The sequence below is a fragment of the Dama dama genome, chromosome 9 (genome assembly GCF_033118175.1).
Source record: "Dama dama isolate Ldn47 chromosome 9, ASM3311817v1, whole genome shotgun sequence".
Classification (NCBI taxonomy): Eukaryota; Metazoa; Chordata; class Mammalia; order Artiodactyla; family Cervidae; genus Dama; species Dama dama.
The window spans coordinates 55,939,551-55,961,003 of NC_083689.1; the positions used below are offsets into that span (position 1 = coordinate 55,939,551).

The window sequence follows — 21,453 nt, forward strand, 5'->3', positions numbered from 1 at the left end:
TCAGTGTACATCTGCTGTTATGTAAGCTCTTCTCGAATCTGTTGTGCTCAGGACCCTACACTCTCCAATGGAGGAAATCCTAAAAGACTTTAAGTACCTCAAGGACAAGGCTAAATCTTTTGTCTCTGTGGAGACCTGGCAGCTAGGTTTGACTGTGAAAAACATCCAAAATAGGTGAAACCAGATTGTGATGCTGTGGGACGTTCTTAAGTGTGATCCTGAAGAGTAAATGAAAACCTGCTAGTTTTACTTTATCCCCTGGTGATTTTCACTAACAACATCAGGATTTTACTTTAGTGCTGTTATGAACATGCTGCTGCTGCTGCTAAGTCGCTTCAGTCGTGGCCGACTCTGTGCAGCCCCATAGACGACAGCCCTTCAGGCTTCCCCGTCCCTGGGATTCTCCAGGCAAGAACACTGGAGTGGGTTGCCATTTCCTTTTCCAGTGCATGAAAGTGAAAAGTGAAAGTGAAGTTGCTCAGTCAATGTCTGTCTGACTCTTCGCGACCCCATGGACTGTAGCCTACCAGGCTCCTTCGTCCATGGGATTTTACAGGCAAGAGTACTGGAGTGGGTTGCCATTTCCTTCTCCATCATGAACATGCGTGCACAAAATATCTCCTAAGCACAAAACATGTCCTGGAACGTAAAGGGTTTCTCTCTCTCTCTTTTTTTTTAATGAAAATAACTTTATTTTTTGCTACTTATCAAAAGAATGATACTTGTAAAAGATCACAGCTTCACTTTAAAAACAGAAAGAAAAAAAAAAAACAGAAAAAAATCACCCCAAAGCATACCCATTCAGATATAGGCATCTGTTAACAGTTGATGAACTTCCTTCCATACATCTTTATGTATGAGCATACAGAGACATGGATAGGCCATATGGATGTAGACTTAGGATGTTATCAAAATGGCCTGTTATCTCTGTTGTCTTAAAAATGGGTGATAAACCTATGAAAACATATTTAATCTCACTAGCAGGAAGATGCAAATTAAAAAATGATTTAACTTATGTTGGTTATAATAATCTTAAAAAGATTTACAAGGCTTAGTATTGGGGAGAGTGTGGGAAATAGGCACTTTACACACTGTTGGTGAGATAAATTGGTGGAAACTTTTTGAGGGGACTTTTGCATATGCTGAAGCTGAAACTCTAATACTTTAACCACCTGATGTAAAGAACTGACTCATTAAAAAAGACCCTGGTGCTGGGAAAGATTGAAGGCAGGAGGAGAAGGGGATGACAGAGGATGAGATGATTGGATGGCATCCCCGACTCGATGGACATGAGTTTGAGCAAGCTCTGGGAGTTGGTAATAGTCAGGGAGCCCTGGCGTGCTGCAGTCCATGGGGTCGCAAAGAGCTGGACATGACTGGGTGACTGAATTGAACGCATCAAAATTTAAAGTATGCATTACCCTTGACTCAGTGATTTCCCTTCTAGGAATTGACACTTCTGAGATAGTTGAGCCAGTGTAAAACTATATTTTCAAAAGATGTTCTTTGAAATATTGGCTATAATGATAACATGGGAAATAATGTAAATACCCATGGAAAGGTGATTGGTTAAGTGGAGAGCGGTATATCCATATGAAAGGATCCAATGCAACTGTCACTTTATTAATTGGATAGATAGTTAAAACATTTTAAACTGTGCAATTACATTGAAAATATCTACCAACAATTACTTTTCTTTCTTTCTTTTTTTTTTTACTAAAATGTATGTTAGAATGGGAGGAATTCCAGTTCTTGGCACTTTCTATTTGTCAAGATTTTAGAATACATTTATTATGTTTGGACATAAGACAGGAGTTTTAAAATACATGTGCTCTGTATTGACTTAGCTCCAATTCCAAGTCATGTGATGTCTATATTATCTCTTCACTCAACAGTGGTTGGCAAGTCCCTTTCTGGTGGTTTCCAATCCTATTGTTTATTCTCTATTGGTGAGCATGTTTGTCTGTATGGACTGTCAGTCCTACTAAGGAAAGAAATGGAATCTTGTGTCTCCTCCCCAACACAGAAAATTTGCACATAAGAGGTGCTCACCAAGTAGGTGATGAATGTACTTTCATGCTTGAGTTCATTTAAAGTATTCAGTTAAGTTATCTCTGATTAGTAAGGAACTACGTAACAGGATTATACAGTGAAAGTGACAAATAGATTCAAGGGATTAGATCTGATAGACAGAATGCCAGAAGAACTATGGATGGAAGTTCATAACGTTGTACACGAGGCAGTGATCAAAACCATTCCCAAGAAAAGGAAATGCAAAAAGGCAAAATGGTTGTCTGAGGAGGCCTTACAAATAGCTGAGAAAGAAGAGAAGTGAAAGGCAATGAGAAAAGGAAAGATATACCCATCTGAATGTAGAGTTCCAAAGAATAGCAAAGAGAGATAAGAAAGCCTATCTAAATGATCAGTGCAAAGAAATAGAGGAAAGCAATAGAATATGGAAAGACTAGAGATCTCTTCAAGAAAATTAGATACCAAGGGAACATTTAATGCAAAGATGGGTACAATAAAGGACAAAAATGGTATGGACCTAACAGAAGCAAAAGATATTAAGAAGCGGTGGCAAGAATACGTAGAAGAACTATACAAAAAAGATTTTCATGACCCAGATAACCATGATGGTGTGATCACTCACCTAGAGCCAAACATTTTCGAGTGTGAAGTCAAGTGGGCCTTAGGAAGCATCACTACGAACAAAGCTAGTGGAGGTGATGGAATTCCAGCTGAGCTGTTTCAAATCGTAAAAGATGATGCTGTGAAAGTGCTGCACTTAATATGTCAGCAAATTTGAAAAACTCAGCAGTGGCCATAGGACTGGAAGAGGTCAGTTTTCATTCCAATCTCAAAGAAGGGCAATGCCAAAGAATGTTCAAACTACCTCATAGTTGCACTCATTTCACATGCTAGCAAACTAATGCCCAAAATCCTCCAAGCAAGGCTTCAACAGTACATGAACCAAAAAATTCCAGATGTACAAGCTGGATTTAGGAAAGGCAAAAGAACCAGAGATCAAATTGCCAACATCCATTGGATCGTAGAAAAAGCAAGAGAATTCCAGAAAAACATCTGCTTCATTGACTGTGCTAAAGTGTTTGACTGCTAAAGTGTTCCACAACAAACTGTGGAAAATTCTTAAAGAGATGGGACGAGCAGATCACCTTACCTGCCTCCTGAGAAATCTGTATGCAGGTCAAGAAGCAACAGTTAGAACCAGACATAGAACAATGGACTATTCCAAATTGGGAAAGGAGTACATCAAGGCTGTATATTGTCACCCTGTTTATTTTACTTATAAGGAAGTACTTCATGTGCAATTCGGGCTGAATGAAGCACAAGCTGGAAGTAAGATTGCTGGGAAAAATATCAATAACCTCAGATATGCAGATGACACCACACTTATGGAAGAAAGTGAAGAAGAACTAAAAAGCCTCTTGATGAAAGTGAAAGAAGAGAGTGAAAAAGTTGACTTAAAGCTCAACATTCTGAAAACTAAGATCATGGCATTCAGTCCCATCACTTCATGGCAAATAGATGGGGAAAAAATGGAAACAGTGACAGACGTTATTTTCTTGGGCTCCAAAATCACTGCAGATGGTGACTGCAGCCATGAAATTAGAAGACTCTTGCTCCTTGGAAGAAAAGCTATAACAAACCTAGACAGCATATTAAAAAGCAAAGACATTACCTTGCCAACAAAGGTCCGTCAAGTCAGTTTTTCCAGTAGTCATATGCAGATGTGAGAGTTAGACCATAAAGCGAAGGCTGAGTGCCTAAGAATTGGTGCTTTTGAACTGTAGTGCTGGAGAAGATTCTTGAGAGTCCCTTGAACCATAAGGAAATCCAGTCAATCCTAAAGGAAATCAACCCTGAATATTCATTAGAAAGACTGATGCTAAAGCTGAAGCTCCAATACTTTGGCCACCTGATACAAAGAGCCTACTCATTGGAAAATACCTTGATGCTGGGAAAGATTGAGAGCAAGAGAAGAGGGCCACAGAGGACGAGATGGTTGGATGGCATCACTGGCTTAATGGACATGAGTTTGAGCAAACTCCGGGAGATGGTGAAGGACAGGAAAGCCCAGCATGCTGCAGTCCATGGGGTTACAAAGAGTCGGACACGACTGAGTGACTGAACAACAACAAGAGTGTAACAGGAGGTGTTCTGCTGCTTGTTCATCTGTAGTCTAGTGCAGTAACAGCTGGCTGAGAAACTTTAGACCACTTTGAAACAAGATAGGACATAGATGTAATATTTGATTAGGTGACTCTGCTGCCTCTGGAGGAACTTACCCAGACATTGCTGTCTGATGCACATCATCGGGGTGGGAGGAGGTTGGCCAGTGTTGGACCCAGGTGGGTTATCCACTCTCCTGCCGGGAGGACTTACCCTATGACCGCCCTCCGTGGGTGTCAGGCCTGGGTGCTGTGATGAAGCTGAGGACGGCCACGTCCCCCACCTGATATGTCTATTACACAAGAGCAGTTGACACACACAGAAATGCTGAGTCACAGGCTGAGTCAGAGCCCAAATTGGAGATGCTGTATCTGTGCTTCAACCAGGATTTGTCAGCACTTACTGTGCACTTCGTGCAATGCCACGGGCCTGAGGATTAACAGCTGATTCATGCCTGTTGTTCTAGTTAATTTTTTATATTTAGCATGAAAAAGAATGAAGTGAAAGTGTTAGTCACTCAGTCATGTCTGGCTCTTTGCGACCCCATGTCATGCTTTCCCCGTTATGTAGGCGACGTATACCCACTGTAGAAAATTTGGAAAATACAAAAAAGCATTCACGTATTGTAAAGTCATCCATTCACCATTCCCAAAGAAAAATATATTAATGTTTTAGAGCCTTTCAAACTTCTAAAAAAAAAATAAATATATACTTTCTACGTATAAAAATTTGTATCTGGATAAATACCTACTATTGGCTAAGAGCATGGGGCAAGCTCTGAGATATTTTAGAACTTTCCTTCATCAGTGAAGGCAGATGAAAATTCATATTCTTAGGAATATAAAAATAGTGATATATTAAGATCACCCTGTGCATATTTCAGGTGAATCAGTGACATCCAAGACTGTGGTTAGAGAAGCGGGTGCTTCAACCCTAGAGGAAATGGAATTTAGGGGCATTCTCCATCAGAGTTTTATACAAGTAAGAGAAGGTTATAATAAACATCAGGATTGACTTAAAGGAAGAAAAGCCATAAAACTGTAACATATAACATGATAATGAATGTAAGGAATTTGTAAACCAGTTGCCTTATAGCTGTCATTGCTACGTGTGTGTGGGTTCTGAGTGTTGTCTCTCTGACTCTCCTGACCTATGTAAGTATGCAGTAATTACTGTTCATTACTATCCTTGCTTCAGATAAGGCTCAGAGTAGGTGAGTAACTTGCCAAACTGGCAGAGATATGAGATTAAGTTACAAGTCTGATACTGATTGATGGATTGGTCTATTGATTTCATTACAGATTGGAAGATTTGCCTTTAAAAAAAAAAAAATCAACTCTCACTTCCAGTCACTGCCTAGCTCCAAACCCTTTCAAGTTGTCCTATCAATCTGTATTTCAGCAAACAGCTTACAGGAGTCAGCTGTTCCTCCAATGGTCTCATCTGCTGAGCCCTAGTGGGCAGCATGAAAAAGATGACCTGTGTTCAGATCCCAAGCCCTGGCTGAAATTCCCGCTTCAAGAAAAAGTTTCCCATTGCCACTTGGCAATTTGATTTAAGTTAAAGGGAGCCCCGGACTGAAATTCCCCTGCTGGCTGCCTTTTGATAGATATCTTCTTAAAAGGGAAGAAGGGGGGTTTGGTGAAGCCTTAATGTTCAGTTGTTAGGCTACAGAGAAGGGATTATTGAAATCCAGAAATAATTCCAAAACGTACAGCCATTGGCTTTAGCTCTCTTTCAATTCAAATCGTTTACCAGGGATACGAATAGGGACAAAATCAGATTGCCTCTGTTTCCTTCCTTTCTCACAAAGATCAATATGTACTGAGTCAGACATGTATAAAGCCTTAAGTAAAAGAGAGAAGGAGCAGGAGATGGAGGAGGATTTTAGCCACTGAATAAGCTCTTGGACCGTGCTTCTCCAGGGCAGGGATGTGTCTATTCATTACCCTCCCCATCCCCACTCCCAACCCTCCTCTCGCCCCTGTACCCAACTGCACTTTGACACAGGAGGCATTGCTGCATGTTTGTTGAATTAACTTATTAAACTTTTTATCCTTTTAGGTGACCCTTCTGGAATAAAAGGACTGTTTTAAAGGTTTTATGTATGATGTATCAACTGCGAGAGTCTGGGCTCTGCAGTTTTTATAAAAAGCATAAGAGACATACCTATATAATCTGTGGCACATGCTCAGGAAGCATTTTTGGAATGAATGAGTGAATGAAGTGGGATTGGGTATTCTGGAGCAAGTGACTGGATGAGTTACTAAAATTTCAATCAATGTTTTCTCTTTGTCTATGTGATAATATGTTGGAGTATTTTGAGAGAATACCGCAAGAAACTCTTTTATGTTTGTGCCTAAAATAAGGCTGTGTGGAGGGTGGGAATCCTGCTGGAAAAAATAACAAACAGACTAATTGATGCCTTATAGTTTGCATCACTCCATGTAACAAGATTTCTGGAAACCTCAAACCTTGGCTGAGTCTGGAAGCATGTCAGCCTCATACTTACTGAGCCGTACAAAAGCCCGTTGGTGTCCATGGCCAAGAACTGGCCAGTCTCCGTACTCTTAATATACACCTCCCCTATGCTTTGCGCAGAGAGCTGCAGCTGAACTGAAATAAAAATAACATGAGCAAAAGTAAATAAACACTAAGCTTTTGCCGATAGAGTCTGGCAGCCAGGACAGTTAGCCATGGAAAATTCTGCTCATTCATCTCACAGAGCCCTCAAGGATGAGCCTCATATTAATCAAAACACAGAAATACAGTTCCTTTTTCTTTGCCCTCCAAAGAAAGCCGTCTGTTGGGAGTCATGTTCTCGAGGGAAGGAGAGGTGGTGGCAGGCTCGCCCACCCGTCTCTGCCTCGTTTGTTACAAAGTGACCCCACATGCACTTTACAGGGCAGGGTCAGGGGAGGAACCTCATTCACTTCCCTGGATCCAGCATCCCAGTGAGCGATCTGGGGGTACCATAGAGTCGGCAGCTGGCCAGCCTGGGGCTGTTCAGCTTTAGTTCTCAACCTGCTTTGGCAGGAGTGCTTTTTATGGCCTGGGCCTTCCTTTCATGGGTGCTTTTCATGGACAGATTGTTATTTTTCAAAATCTAATAGTGTTATTTTCCCAGATGGAAGAGATTCCCAGGAAGTTAGATTGCTTGGCATGTATGAAACTCAAGGAGCTCAACCATGATGAAGTTCAGTCAAGACCCTGCCTCTGTGACAACCCCACTCGGGTACTGATAGAGGGGAAATCCTGACCTCTGGCAGGGAGAATGAAGAAGGTACCTGGGATGGGAGTGGTGGTTCTCACATGGGGGTGATTTTGTTCTGCGGGGGACAGGTAGCCATGTCTGCAGACTCTCTTGGTTGTCCCAGCTGAGGTGGGATAGTGCTACTCGCATCTAACAAGTAGAAGCCAGGCACACTGCTCAACATCCTACAGTGCCCAGGGAGTCCCTTCACTGCAAGGAATTATTCAGCCCCAGAAGTCAGTAGTACCAAGGTTGGGAAACAGTGAGGTTAAGGGTAAAGACTGAGATGCTCTGAGTTACCCCCTCTCCAATTACACTGACTGATATTCCCATGGCACCTTGCCTACTTTGGGACAATTTCATTGGTCCCAACCATTGTTACGATTAGGAGTGAAATCTGGACTAGGGACCACTGAGCATCCAATAGTTCTTTGGGAGTCAGCTGACCTCTCTAAGGGTCAACTTTGTCAGAGGCTGAGGTGCAGGGGATGCTAGAAGGAACACAGGGCTTCAGTTTGTACCCCTAGGCCCCTCATTGCTTTTCCTTGTTTTCATTTTTTATTTAATTTCTTAGAATCAGAAATGTATTCCCATGTTTCAAACTTGGAAACATAGAAGAGGAGGTGGTGAATGTCTTCCTCCTGCCCCTTCCAACCTCTCGCTCCCAATCGATGGGGGTCAGGACAGACAAGGGTCCTTGTCCTTCCCCTGGGATACATTCTCCTGGGTAGACAGAGACAAACAAGTAAACTCTTCCTAGGTGTATTTTGAGTGTGTTTTTCTAGAGAGATTTTATGTATGAGACATTGATTTTATCCCTCCTGGCTTTTGTTTTATTCCTACACAAATGGTAAGATACCCTACAGTCCTGTACCTGTGTTTTTCAGTTAAAACTGACTGGAAATCTTTCCACTGAAGCAGTGAAGGAGTTACCCTCCATCTTTGCCAATTGAACTGTGTCCCCTTATGTGGATGTGCGGTAATCATTTTACCACTTCCTTATTAGTATGTCTGTATCTTCTCATTTCCCTCTGTTTTCCTTATCTTCTGATTCATCCGAAGGGTGATACGTAGTTACATCACCCTTATTGAAGACTCAGTTCTCTTGTCCTTGAAAGTCTTTGCTGCAGAGACTCAGGACCTCCACTCACTTCCTCCGGTGAGCAGAGTTTATTTAACTCACAAGAAGAAAACCAGAAGCCACAATCTCCTTTGCCACCAGGCCTCCTGACTCTGCTTAGCTCTGAGAGGCAGTCATGGGAGCACAGGCCAGAGGCCTTCTCTCTCCAGCCTCGGGTCCCACCACTCGCTCACTGACTCACTGCTCCGGCCACGCCACTCCTTTCCCACACCAGTCTCTCTTCTGCCACAGAATCTTTGCACAGGCTCTGCCCTCTGTCTGGTATCTCCTCACCCCTAATAGTCACAAAGATGGTCCTTTTCCTCCTGGCCTCAGCCCCAAAACCCTTCCTCAGAGCGGCCTTCCCCGCACAAGTACCCCACAAGACTCTGCACAGCAAGTCCTTTCACTCCCACCCCAGGAGCCCTGGCTCCCTAGTCCCTGCATCTTTGTCTTTCTCCTTCCTGGTTTGTTTCCTTCATGGCACTTAGCGTGCACTTACTTTGTGGTTTAGGGCTTTACTCATTTATTTCTGCCTTCCCAGGGGAGTGTACACTTGGGAGAAAAGGCAGGAATTTTATCTGTCCTGCTTCCTCTCCAGTCCCCAGTGCCTCCCATAGTGCTCTGCACCCTGGGGAGAGCCATTGTGTATTTGTTGAGTGGACAATATTAGACTAATCTTTGCAGAGATGATTCTGTTGGCCCATCCTTAGTAAGCTGCACATTTTGAATTGTGTTTCCAATAATGCTTTGTGGAGTGAAGTAAGATGAGACCGAGTTGTGAGTTGTAAGGTTCAAGGCTGGGCTTTGCCACTTATGAGCAGGACCTTGGCTGGGTTGTTTAACTTTCAGGCCATAGTCTCCTTGTTAGTAAAATTGGAATGATTTAGATTCAATTTCTAGAGGTTTTTTCCAGCACTAGTAGTCTCGGAAGCATGTGAATAAATTCAATAATGGTGCTATATACAACAGAATATTATTTAACCATAAAAAGGAATAAAGTACTGGTGCATGCTACAAGATGACTGAACCTTGAAAGCATGTTAAGTGAAGCAGCTTACTCACAAAGGACCACATATTGTATGATTCCATTTAAAATAAATGTCCAGAATAGGCAAAATCCATAGAGACAGGAAGTAGATTAGTGGTAGCCAGGGGCTGAGGAAAGGGTTGGAGAGAGAAGGGGAAACTATGGTTAAGAGGTATAGGGTTTCTTTTAGGGTGATGAAAGCTGATTGTGGAGATGGTTGCACAAACCTCTAAGAAAACCACTGAATGGCATACTTTAAATGGGTGAATTATAAGGTATGTGAATGTATCTCAATAAAAAAAATTTTCAATGCTCAGTATTTTCACTGACCTCTGATTTGCAGAGAACTTTCACATGTGTTTTCTATTAGTTTCTCAGCATAATCCTGTATATTTAAGAGAGACCAAAGGAAGGGAATAATTGTTTACTGATCATCTACAATGTGCCAGGCATCTTGCTAGTTTCTATCTTGGTATAAATAGTGTAAAACTAAAGAGTTTGAACTCAAGAAGCAAACTGCATGAATTTAAATTCTGGCTTGGCTGTGTATTAGCTGTGTAATGATTGGGCATGGTATTTATTTCTGTTTCCTTATCTGTAATGATAGTGTCTGCTCCCTGGAGTTGTGAGGTTTAATGATCTGATACCTAGAAGTGTCCAGTAAAATTGCTATCATTTTTATTGTGTTTAGGTGACATCATCGCTTCTCACAGCATCCCTGGAGGAAGGTGGCACTGGCTCTGTCCTACAGGTGAGGAAACTGAAGCTTGGTAAGAGCACCTTTTACCAGACATTGTACTTAGAATCATAGACAAAACCATGACCAGAATCCGGGCTTGACTATTTTAAATATCCTGCTTTTTCCTCTCTTTCATACAGTACCTTGAATAGTTACCAGAGAGATTGGTCCAAATCAAGCCATATTCACTTGCCTCCTTAGTCCCCTTTATGTTCAAGATCTGACTTGCACAAGATGTCGGATTACCATCCAGAAGCCATGATGATGTTAGCTACCTGGGACTTTTGGCTCAGATGGTAAAGAATCTGCCTTCAGTGCAGGAGACCTGGGTTCAATCTCTGGGTGGGAAAGACCCGTTGGAGAAGGAAGTGGCTACCCACTCCAGCATCCTTGCCTGGAGAGCCACATGGACAAAGGAGCCTGGCAGGCTACAGTCCGTGGGGTCTCAAGAGTCAAACACAACTGAAGTGACTTACGACGCACACCTATATAAGTAGGTCACATTATTATAAGTCGGTCACATTATTATAAGTCAGTCACGTTATAGCTGCAACAGAAACCCCAAAGGGCAAGTCCTTTTGGGTAATCAAGAAAAATGTTTTTTAATAGACTTCCTTTGGTAGAGCAGTTTTAGGTTCACAGCAGAAATACAGGGAAAGTATGAAATTTACCAGGTGCCGCCTCCCCTGCATGGCACAGTCTCCCCATTGTTGTCACCCCCCCACCAGCGAGGTACAGTTGTTATAAACGACGAACCTACACCAGCACATCGTGATCACCTAGGAAGACTTATTTTTTTTAACTTTTTATTTTCTAGTCCATTTCTGTTCTGTGCCTTAAATAATGCCCATTTGTCTCGCTGTGGGGGTAGGTAGAGTTGACTTTGCTGTCTGAGGAGCCCCGTCTTGGCCGTGTAAACGCCCCATGGAGGTAAACATGAGACAGAGCTGCCTGGCGCACGACTCAGCCCTCGGCCCTGAGCCCCAGCACCAAGTTGTTGCACTGGTGAGAGTTTGTCTCAAGAGTTTCCTCTGTAAATATTATTTCTCCAGGATGTCCAAGTTTCATAGCTCATTTTCACTGGATTTCTTTCTGGCTAAGTTGCTTAAACATATATCCTTCTACAAGCAGAGCTGGCAGGAAGGAGTAACACCCAGCGCGTTGCTCGCGTAGCTGACTAGGTGTCCAACTGCCTAGTGTGACTTCATTCCAGTTTTCCAAACCTACATCCTCCTGCAGCTGCTGCTGAGGGGTGGGAGGGAAGGAGAGCAAGCGGGAGAGGGGGGCTTACAAAGAGAGGGAGGGACTGGCCGACAGCCTTGGCGGAAGCAGCAGCCCTTCCCTCTTGGAGGGAGCAGGGGCCTCAGGGGAAGCCACCGAGTCACCACGTGTTCATGGCCCGGGCATCACGTGCTGGGTGCTCTGCTCAGGGTGGGCAAGGTCCCTGCCTTCAGGGGCTTACACCTATTTAGGGTCAGATGACCCAGAGTAATCAAGCAGTACAATAGCAAAAACTCCACTTGTTTTTGAGCTAAAAGCAAACAAAACCAAAACCCTCTTTTTGTTTCTCCCTTTGTATAGTTGTTTTCTCTCTCAAAGAAAAGCAGAAAATAATGTACAGTGGGGAAAAAAGCAAACTGCAAAAGAGTATTTGTGGTAAATCCTTGATGAAAATTTTGTAAAAAAAATAAATAAACCAATGCACATAGCTCATGAATAGATAGGGAGTAAAAGATAAAAATGTGCACTTGATTCAGTCCAAATTCATAGCAGTGGCTGCTCTAGGGAGGATGAAAATGAGACTGGGGAAGGGAGTGGAGGGAAATTGCCTTTCATCCTAACTCTTCATTCTTTCAAAAGACAATACTGAGGCAAGAACAGCCAGCAAGTTGGTAATGTGGTTACCTTTGGGTGGTGGGGCTGCTGATGGTTTTGCCGTGCTCCGGGTGGGGCTGGGTGGCTGATGTGTAAAGCCTGGTTTGTAGTTGGTGGGCAGGCACTGAGTTTCTTGCTGTTGCTGACCCCTGCGGTGCTCTGTGACCCAACACGGACTTTCCCTCGGGGACCATCTAGACCTGAATGTAGGTATCTGCAAAAGGTGTGTCATCTTGAGGGCAGACACACCTTTCCGACTCACTGGAAAAGACCCTGATTGAGGGCAGGAGGAGAAGGGGGCGACAGAGGGTGAGATGGTTGGATGGCACCACCAACTCAATGGACATGAGTTTGAGCAAACTCCAGGAGATGGTGAAGGACAGGGAAGCCTGATGTGCTGCAGTCCCATGGGGTCACAACTTAGTGAGTGAACAACAACTTAAGGGCAGACAGGGAACCCGGAAAGCTGGTGAAGGGCCACTCAGGCCACACCTGCTCTGTTCAGTGTCTCCTTCCAGCACCTTCCACCAGGTTAGCACCCAGGACACAGGGGTGGAGGGAGTGCCTCCTCTCTCCCGTATGGGGAATTTAGGACTTGCTCTCTGTGAGCAGGGTGGTCAGTGGCTCTGCAGCATCCCAAGGATGAAGGGGCAAGTGCTTTTTGAAAAACAGGGCAAATCGCTCAGCCCTCAGGGGAGTCACTGTTCCCCGTCTCTGAAATATGGACAGCGACTTTTGACTCAGCTGAAGAAATGAAAAGCAATTTTTAAAATAGGTACTCTAGTGATAGTTACAAGTTTCTTAGAGAAATTCAAACTTATAAAGCACTTTAAAAATGTGCTACAGAAAGACTGGAAGCATTTGCCTGATGGACTAGTAACCACAGTGTCCCCAGTGGAATCAAGAGTCCTGCTCCTTGTCTAGGAACGCATTAGGGTGTGCTGGTTTGGGAATGGCTAATTTATCAAAAGTAAATGTCAAATAACTGAAATATACAGGATGACCTTTGCAGCCCATGCTCCTGCCTCATCCTTTGGACTCTTCAGAGGTCTTTACTTAGGGGAACCTAGGTAAGGGGGAAGCCAGGGACCTGAGTGGCTATGCTGGTCCCTGTCTAGAGGTCCTCCTTCTTTTCCTGAGGAATTATAAGCCGGTGTCTCTGGTTTTCTCTTCTGCTCCTCAGAGCCTTCCATTAGCTCTTCATAGTAGTTTAGTCACAGTAAGACACATGATCCCTTACATTCCAAGGATAGAAAGAAGGAACAGGAGTTAGAACTTGCCAGTGCCAAGAGACATGAGCTTTGGGGCACCATGCTGGTGTCTTCCTGTCCCTCCCTAGGAATTTTGAAAGGTAAGACTATAGCTGCTGCCTTCAGCAGGATGAAAGCTGCGGAGGGAGGTCCTGCTTCTGCAGCACTTTCCTCCATGGCCTTTAAGCCTGCTTTCCACCTCTGCTCTCCAGAGAGAGGCCCAGAGAGATTACGTGCCTGGTTTATTCTGGGTTGGAGACTTCCCGTCCTTTGCTGTGTTTACCCAAAATGAGGTCAGCCCCATTCAGAACTTAGTGAGGTTGTTTTATGTCAGTGGCATTTATAATTAAAATGTAGCCACAAGCCGGGCACCGTAAAACATTAGAGAAAGACGGACAAGAAATAAAATGGAGTTTGTGGGGAAAAAAAAGTTACAGTGGTTTGGATACATATATGTGTGTGTGTGTGTGTGTGTGTGTGTGTGTGTGTGTGTGTGCGTGCGCGCGTGCGCGTATGAAAAAGACTTTTCTTAGAATGTGTAAAGGTGTTTGCTTCTCCTCTAGGGTCTGAAAAAGGTGCCTGGAAAATTTTGATACAGTCCATGGACTGTGTGATATTTTTTTAAAAAAATAGTCTATCTGGAAAAATCCCTCCTGTATAAGCAGATAAGGAGCTGGTAGGGAGGAGAGGGAAGGAGGCCTTTGGCAGGGTGTCCCACCAGGGAGAGCGTGCCTGTCTGAAGACCAGTTGCTCTCTCTGATGCCTGGCTCTGCCCACTGTGGTCACCTGAAGAGCACACGAGTGCAGTGGGGAGCACAGTGGGTTCGCCGTCAGGTGGTGAGCCGTAGCAGGATGGGGAATCTGGACTGCCCTCAGAACTGCGGGCAGGAGGGATTCACTGAAGGGAAGGAGCCTGCCCTTTCTAAAGGGCTGCAAAGCAGGGTTCTGGGGACCAGCGAACTCCTCTAGTGCCTTTAGGATGTGGTTTGATTTATAAATATTTGATTGGCACACACTTTGCTCAGGAACATTTCCATTTGTGTGGTAAGTGGTGCCAGTAATCCTGCTCCCCATGAAGCCTCGTACGTGCTTGGGGAGGTGAGGGGTGCATGCTGCGGGAGGGGGCTGCAGGTTTGGGATGCTCGTGAACTTTTTCCTATCCTCCAGTTACTGCTCCAGAAATAGGTTATGGCCCCCTTAAACAGAGAGTGAACTCCCCCAGAAAGAGCGGAATCAGGCATGGAGCTCCTTGCTTTGCCCAAGACAGCTTGCTGTGCAGAGAGGCGAGACAGGGCAGGACTTGTGGAGCTGCTGGTGCCTGGGCATAGGGTACCTACATGCCAGGTCTCAAGAGCTCCAAGCCTGGACAGTCCCAGAGATGCCGAGATGCAGGGAGCTGGTGTAGCATTGGTTTAACTCAGCATACTCCAAAGATCAGATGGTTAGATGAGGAAGGCCCAGCAAGCCTCAGGTTGCTGCTGCTGATAGATACCATGTTCCAGGCGCTTATCATGCGCCTGGCAGGCTGTTAAAGACATTCACAAACTGTCACACTTAAAATTCCAACTTTCCTATGAGGGTGGGTACTGTTGCCATCCTTGTTTTTAAAACAAGGAAACTGAGGCACGTGGAGGAAAAGTAACTTCCTGACAGGGAAGCTGACAGGGAGCCAGTAAACTGCAGTGATGGGTCCTGCATCTACTGGGCCCACAGATGGGCTGTGTGAATCCAATATGTTCATTTAATCAGTGTGTGGGGGTGAAACCACCACTGTGGTGTTGGTGTCAGGGGTGGAAGTGTGCTATAAGAGAGCCTTTGTTTTGGAAGATGCAGCTGTGGGTCGGTGCCAAGTTTCCCAGTTACTGGCTGTTCCCAGGGCCCAGTGTTCACAGAGTTAGTTCACAGGGCAGTTCATTATGAATGATAATTAATAACCTCATCAGGACCGTGGCTAAGAGGAAATTAAATAGTCTAGTGCAACGCCTGGCATATATTAGGTGCTTGATAGATATTTATGGAATATAATATTGAATTTGAATTTATTTGCTTGCAACACAGTTCATTCACTCATCAAATTAATATTTATTGGCCATGAACCTGACTGCCCAGCCATGTGCTTGACACACAGATTGCAGTGTTGAGCTGTGAGAGACGAAGTCCCCGTCCTCAGGGAGCCCAGTGGGGCAGAAGACCATTAGATAATCGCACAAGGAAATGTGCAGTATGACCCTGAGGAGGGCTGCCCTGATACACAAGGCACTCCTCAGACACCTGGTGTCTGAGGTGGAGCTGGTCCTCTTTCCCTGCCCCTGTTCCTCCTCCAGGAGCCTACCTCTCCTGGTGACATGGCCACTTACCAGCCCCCCAAGCCACACCCTAGCAGTCAACGAAAATCTTCTCATACCCTGCCCCCAGCACCGCTTTTTTGCAGTCTGCCACTCTCCTCTCTGGTCCTGCCTGGCCTCCCTAGTGTGGCAAAGTAATAGATGTCTATAGTCTGCATTGCTAACTGCCTACAGCTATGATTTGAGCCTTTGTAAAGGGATGAACCAAAAACATCTTCTCTGCAGCCAGAAATTCCCACCTGTGGAGACCTCTGACTCAGGTCTACAGGACAGTGGCCCATGCACATCCATCCACCGTGGGTTTATTCCACTCCAAGAAAGACCTTGGGTTAGGTTCTGGGAAACTTATTCTCCTGGAGATAGGAAGGGAATACATTTTGCATACTTCTCAGTCATGTCCAGGGTAGATCAACTGGTTGGGGACAAAGAGAAGCTGTAAAAGGAGTTGAGTTTTTTGTTTGTTTGTTTGTTTTTTGCCTTATAGTGCTGGAAGGCGTATAGTTCCATTTTGCATGGTTTATGTAGATTTATTTAAATATTTGATTGGCTTTTAGAAATACTCTCCCTGGAGGAAGTTTTAGAGTGTGGCTCTCCACTTATCTTCATGGTCTCTGCTGCTGCTACTAAGTCACTTCACTCGTGTTCAACTCTGTGTGATCCCCTAGAAGGGAGCCCACCAGGCTCCCCCGTCCCTGGGATTCTCCAGGCAAGAACACTGGAGTGGGTTGCCATTTCCTTCTCCAGTGCATGAAAGTGAAAAGTGGAAGTGAAGTCGTTCAGTTGTGTCCGACTCTTAGCGACCCCATGGACTGCAGCCTACCAGGCTCCCCCGTCCCTGGGATTTTCCAGGCAAGAGTACTGGAGTGGGGGGGGGGGGGGGGTGCCATTGCCTTCTCCATCATGGTCTCTAGTCATGCTAAAACTAATGATCAAGGAATACAAACCATTGTGCTAACCACCCAGGGATCATCCACTCCATGCCTGCCCAGGTTGTTTCTATTTCTGAAGAACCTTGAAATTCAGAAAGATTGTGGCAGTACCACCTCTGGGCAGAAGAGGGCGACAGAACCACACTTAGTACGTGCATCCATGGCAGGGAGTCAGTCCTTTTGGCTGCAGGATCTCATGAGTTTTCAGCTTTGTCAGGCACACAAGGCTGTGTTGCTCTTCCCATTGCACTGGTGAGGAAACTGAGCCTTAGTATTTCCCCGCTAGTTGAGATAGCTGGGAACACTGGAGACTTCCACATTTTTGTAGAGAAAAAGATGATGGGAAGGGTCTGGGGGCTGGGAGACTTAAAGCTGCTTTTGCAGAGCATTTTATGCCAAATGGAGAGAATGGTAATTGTCTGGTGCTGATCCAGTTAGAAAGTGGCAGCACAGGAATATAACCTCAAGGTTTCTGACTCTAAATCTAGGCCTCCTGACTCTACAGGGGGTATGTGGATTACCTGGTTCTCCTGGCGTTGACAGGTACGGGGATGGATTTCTGCTTACTCACCCTGCTTCCATTTCTGACCTCCTTGGCCCTTGTTCTTACTTCTCGACTAAGTAAATAGGCCAACACAACAACTCTGAATGTTGCCAGAGAGGCCTTGAATCCAAACCTGAATCCAAACCCTTGGCCTTCCTGGAGGGCAGTGTTACTGAAGGGAAGAGAGTAGGTAGGGTCCTTGAGTGTTATGCTGTGTTCCATGTGCTCTGTTGAGTACATGGAAATCTCGGTGGTGGTAGTGATGGCGACAATGGTGATGACAGTAGCAACATGAACCAACATATGCTGAGCAGTTACTCTCGGTCAAGAGACTGTGCCAAGAATTTTCACTACATTGTCTCATGTAATTCACCCAAGAAACTTGGGAGGCAAGTAATATTGCTCTTATTTTACAACTGAGAAAAGTAAGGCCAGAACAGTTACATAACTAGCCTAAGTTCACTTGAGAAGTAATTAATCCACCGTCACTCTTGTGTTGACCTCCTCACATACACTCCTATGCTACTGTATGCTGCCCTCCAGGGCTTCTGACATCTTAGGTCAGACAGCTCAATTTGCAGCACCATGTAGAAGTTGTCCCACACTTCTGTACCCAGAGTGCAGACTATAATGTTAACAGTGAAGTCACATACCCTCTGTACAGAAATCCTAGTACTTGGAATTGTACTAATTGTAGCCTCCTGTGACCCCAGAATTTAAGGTTTCCCAGAAGAGCCAGCTTAACCCCATAGAACACTTCACCAAGGTTGTCTTTTCCTCTGGGATGAGGAAGACCAGAGAACATTCTCGTTGGTTCAGAAGACTGATAAGACTTATTAGAAATGTTTAAAACCTTTTAGAGATTACAGCTTGTTCCCTTTGTGTTGTATGAGGCATATCACACAAATTGTGTAGCTTGCCTAATACAACACAACAGATTGAAGTCTAAGTCCATTTATTTGCAGCGAATGTTGCTTGTGTATATGTCTGACATACTCAGTAGTCTTTTTTTTTTTTTTTTGCTATACTCTGGTACCTATTTTTCATCAAGTATAAGGCATTGGGAAGTCCATCTGAAGACAAGCCATTAAAACTGCTGCAGGGCTGACCCTGCAGCAGTCAGCCCCAAACCTCAGCCCCAGACTTCCTGCTTCTCATGGCAAGGGTCTGCTTGGTGGATGAAACGGAAGGGACAGTGCCGCCTGGTTGGTGAATGCTAGCTTCCGCCCCACCATCTGTGCTTCTGTGCGTGGAGGGTGAGCACCACTGGGGTGACCATTTGTCCTTAGTGCTTGCAACCTTTGGTGTGTGTGCATGCGTGCTACGTCGCTTCAGTTGTGTCCAGCTCTCTGCGGCCCTATGGACCATAGCCTGCTAGGCTCCTCTGTCCATGGGATTTCCCAGGCAAGAATACTAGATGGCTTGCCATGCCCTCCTCCAGGGGATCTTTCCAACCCAGGGATCAAACCTGTATCTCTTGCATCTCCTGCATTGGCAGGTGAGTTCTTTACCACAAGTACCACCTGGGAAGCCCTAACCTTTGGTGTAAATCGAATCAGTAATAAAGACTACCATCACATAAAAGCCAGTGTTCTCTGTATCTCATTTTAAAGCCGTCCTGTACAACCTTAAATTCTACCTGTGCTATTCTGTGTCTCCTGATTTCATCCATACTTTCCTTCCCTTGGCTTATGACACGTTTGACCCTTCAGACCCTCTGAGCAGGGACCAGATCTGACTTTTGACTCCGCTCCAACATCTAATGCTTTGGTGGTGCTCAGGGAATCCCCAGTGACATCACAGTAGAACCCAGACACCTAATATCAAACATACACCCCACTGCCAGAAATACTAAAGCAGAAGGGAGAGATTTTTGTTCTTAGATAGTCAAGTCTTTTCTCCAAAGTCATACCGCCATTTATCAACACCATCTGAGAGCAGGGCTGGCAGGAAGGCCCAGAAGAGATACTCAGTCTTTGGCTCAAATCACTCCTACTTTCCTGTTTCTGTAAGGTCTGGAGAATGACTTTAGCCCTTCTAGTCACCGCAGCCACATCTGCATGATATGCAGAGCGAGAGCAGCATAATTAATGAGGTGTAAGACTACGACTGTGAACTAGGATTTCACAAATCAAGCCCAGTGGAAACATAACCTGGAGAATCGGTTAACTTGAAGTCGAGCCCTTGTCTGTTGGGAGTTTACTGCCCCTGCCTCATGTGGCCCTTCCCGTCATGGAGCGAGAAGGGCCCTGACAGGCCTTGGGGACCAGGCCTCTCACTGCTTACAGGAATCTGGAACAATTGAACATTGGCAGCCAGTCTGATCTCACAGCAGGTATGTTAGGTCAACAGAGAGTCCTCTTAAACTCTTGAAATCAGACTCCTTTAGGCAGGCTGTTGCCCTCACAAGTCCCCCTTCTCCACACCCAGACCCTCTGTACCTTGTTACCCCTGCGTCTGAGTGTGTCATATCTGAAAAGAACCTTGGAGAAGAGGGTACAGCCCTTAGCTATTCTCCCGTCTCCCGTCCCTGACTAAGGAAGATACCAGAAAGGTGAGATGGGTGCTTACTGTGCTGGTCGCTCCTGTCCTTCGTCCCATCCACTGTGCCATCTGGGAGGATTCTCAGGAAGTAGCCCCCGTTGCTGCAGTAGAGGAGTTTGGGCTTCTTGTAATTGCCTAGAGGCAAGTTAAACTTCTCAGTCAGGGCCGTGAAGGTCGTGGTTTCTCCTTCAGCCATGGCTCAGCAGCTGCTGGTTGTGGCTGTTTCAAGGCTGTAAGAAATTAAACAACCCTGTAGGATGTTCTTCCAGCGAAGGTGCTGTGTGCCCTTTCAAGAAGGCAAGGAGAGCCTCAGGGCACCGGCTCCTGGGTGGGCGGAAACCACAGACTGCCCAGGTGCTGCCCACAGTAAACGGGCCTGCGCAGTGGCCAGTGGTTAAGGAAGGATGGTCCCTGGCAGGGGAGGGATTTTTAGTCATTTCCCACGTCCCAATTGGACTCAGCTCTGGACCAGGCTGTGCGTTTTTTGGAATATCAAATTTGATCATTTTGGTGGACGGAAAAAAAAATAATGTTTTGGTCCCTCCTTCTGATCCACGCACATCCTCAAATTAAACACCGAAGTTGCACTAAAATAACATTCAGGGTCTGGCTGAAACCCACAGAAGCCAAGAGGCCGGCACCGAGGTTGTGCCCTCCACCCTCCCACTGTTTTGCCCAGGTGCTGAGGCCTGTGTACAGAGATAGCCCAGGGAGCCTGGGCACGCAAGACCCGTGGGGGAAGGGGTGGGGTGTTTCCGAGCTAGCCAACAGTTAATGTGTAAAGGAAAATTATGGGTTTGCTGGTGGGAACGGAACCAGAAGTGGAGAAGTAGGCACGTGGAGGTGTTAGGTGGGGTTTTTAAAGGGCCATCACTGTGCCAAAGGACATTTTATGGGGTGGAGTGTTTTGAAGATTCTGCTGGCTGTTACCTGCATTCACAGCTTCCTGTACATCCTCAGATCACATAGGGAAGACAGTAGTCAATCCCTGGTACAAAGACTACCTTCACCCTAATTACTTCCTAATGAGAAGTCTTATGACACAGAAACCATTGTATGACCTTCTATGACCCTCTAATGATATGTATACCCACTGTACACAAATTATATTATCAGAAATGCATATATATAGAAATACATCAGTGGACCCACTATACACAAATTTATATTATCAGTGTACAGATGGATTAGTGGACCCACTCTACACAAGTTTGTATTGTCAGTATACAAACGCATCAGTGGCCCTCTACGAACTAAAAAGCAAAGCCGATAAACTTTAGTATTTTAAAACATCTGCTTGCTCCACCATTTAGAAGACTGAATCAGTGCTCACTACAAGGACTGCATAAGAAAGAGGTGAAGAAGAGACAAGAAAACCACCATGGGAATTTCATCTTATAAGAGTGAGTAGATGCCAGTTGTACACATTATCAAGCGGCCTTATAATACTAGTGATCATCAGCATCGTCATTAACATATTATGGGCTAGAGTTAACTTATGTCATTGAGGCAGACACTGATATTATCCTCAATTTTTTTATAAAGTGAAACCAAAGCTTATAGCTGCTCATAGCCTGTCTCAACAGCTAGTAAGTGAGCCTCTAAAGGGGTCTGTTGAAAGAAAGCCCCA

General features: G+C 45.0%; 1 protein-coding gene across 6 annotated transcripts in view; it reads right to left on the bottom strand.

The window, feature by feature from the left end:
- Positions 1–21,453, bottom strand: part of FGF1 (fibroblast growth factor 1) — a 100,630-nt gene that overhangs the window by 3,486 nt on the left and 75,691 nt on the right. For 5 of the 6 annotated variants that reach the window (XM_061151612.1, XM_061151613.1, XM_061151610.1 and 2 more), the window contains 2 exons: positions 19,851–20,053; positions 6,707–6,810 (listed from right to left, as the gene is read on the bottom strand). In XM_061151612.1, coding sequence (XP_061007595.1) covers positions 6,707–6,810; positions 19,851–20,019 — 273 coding nt within the window. In that variant the 5' untranslated portion in view covers positions 20,020–20,053. The remainder of the gene's footprint in view (positions 1–6,706; positions 6,811–19,850; positions 20,054–21,453) is intronic. The other variant, XM_061151614.1, reaches the window with a different exon arrangement.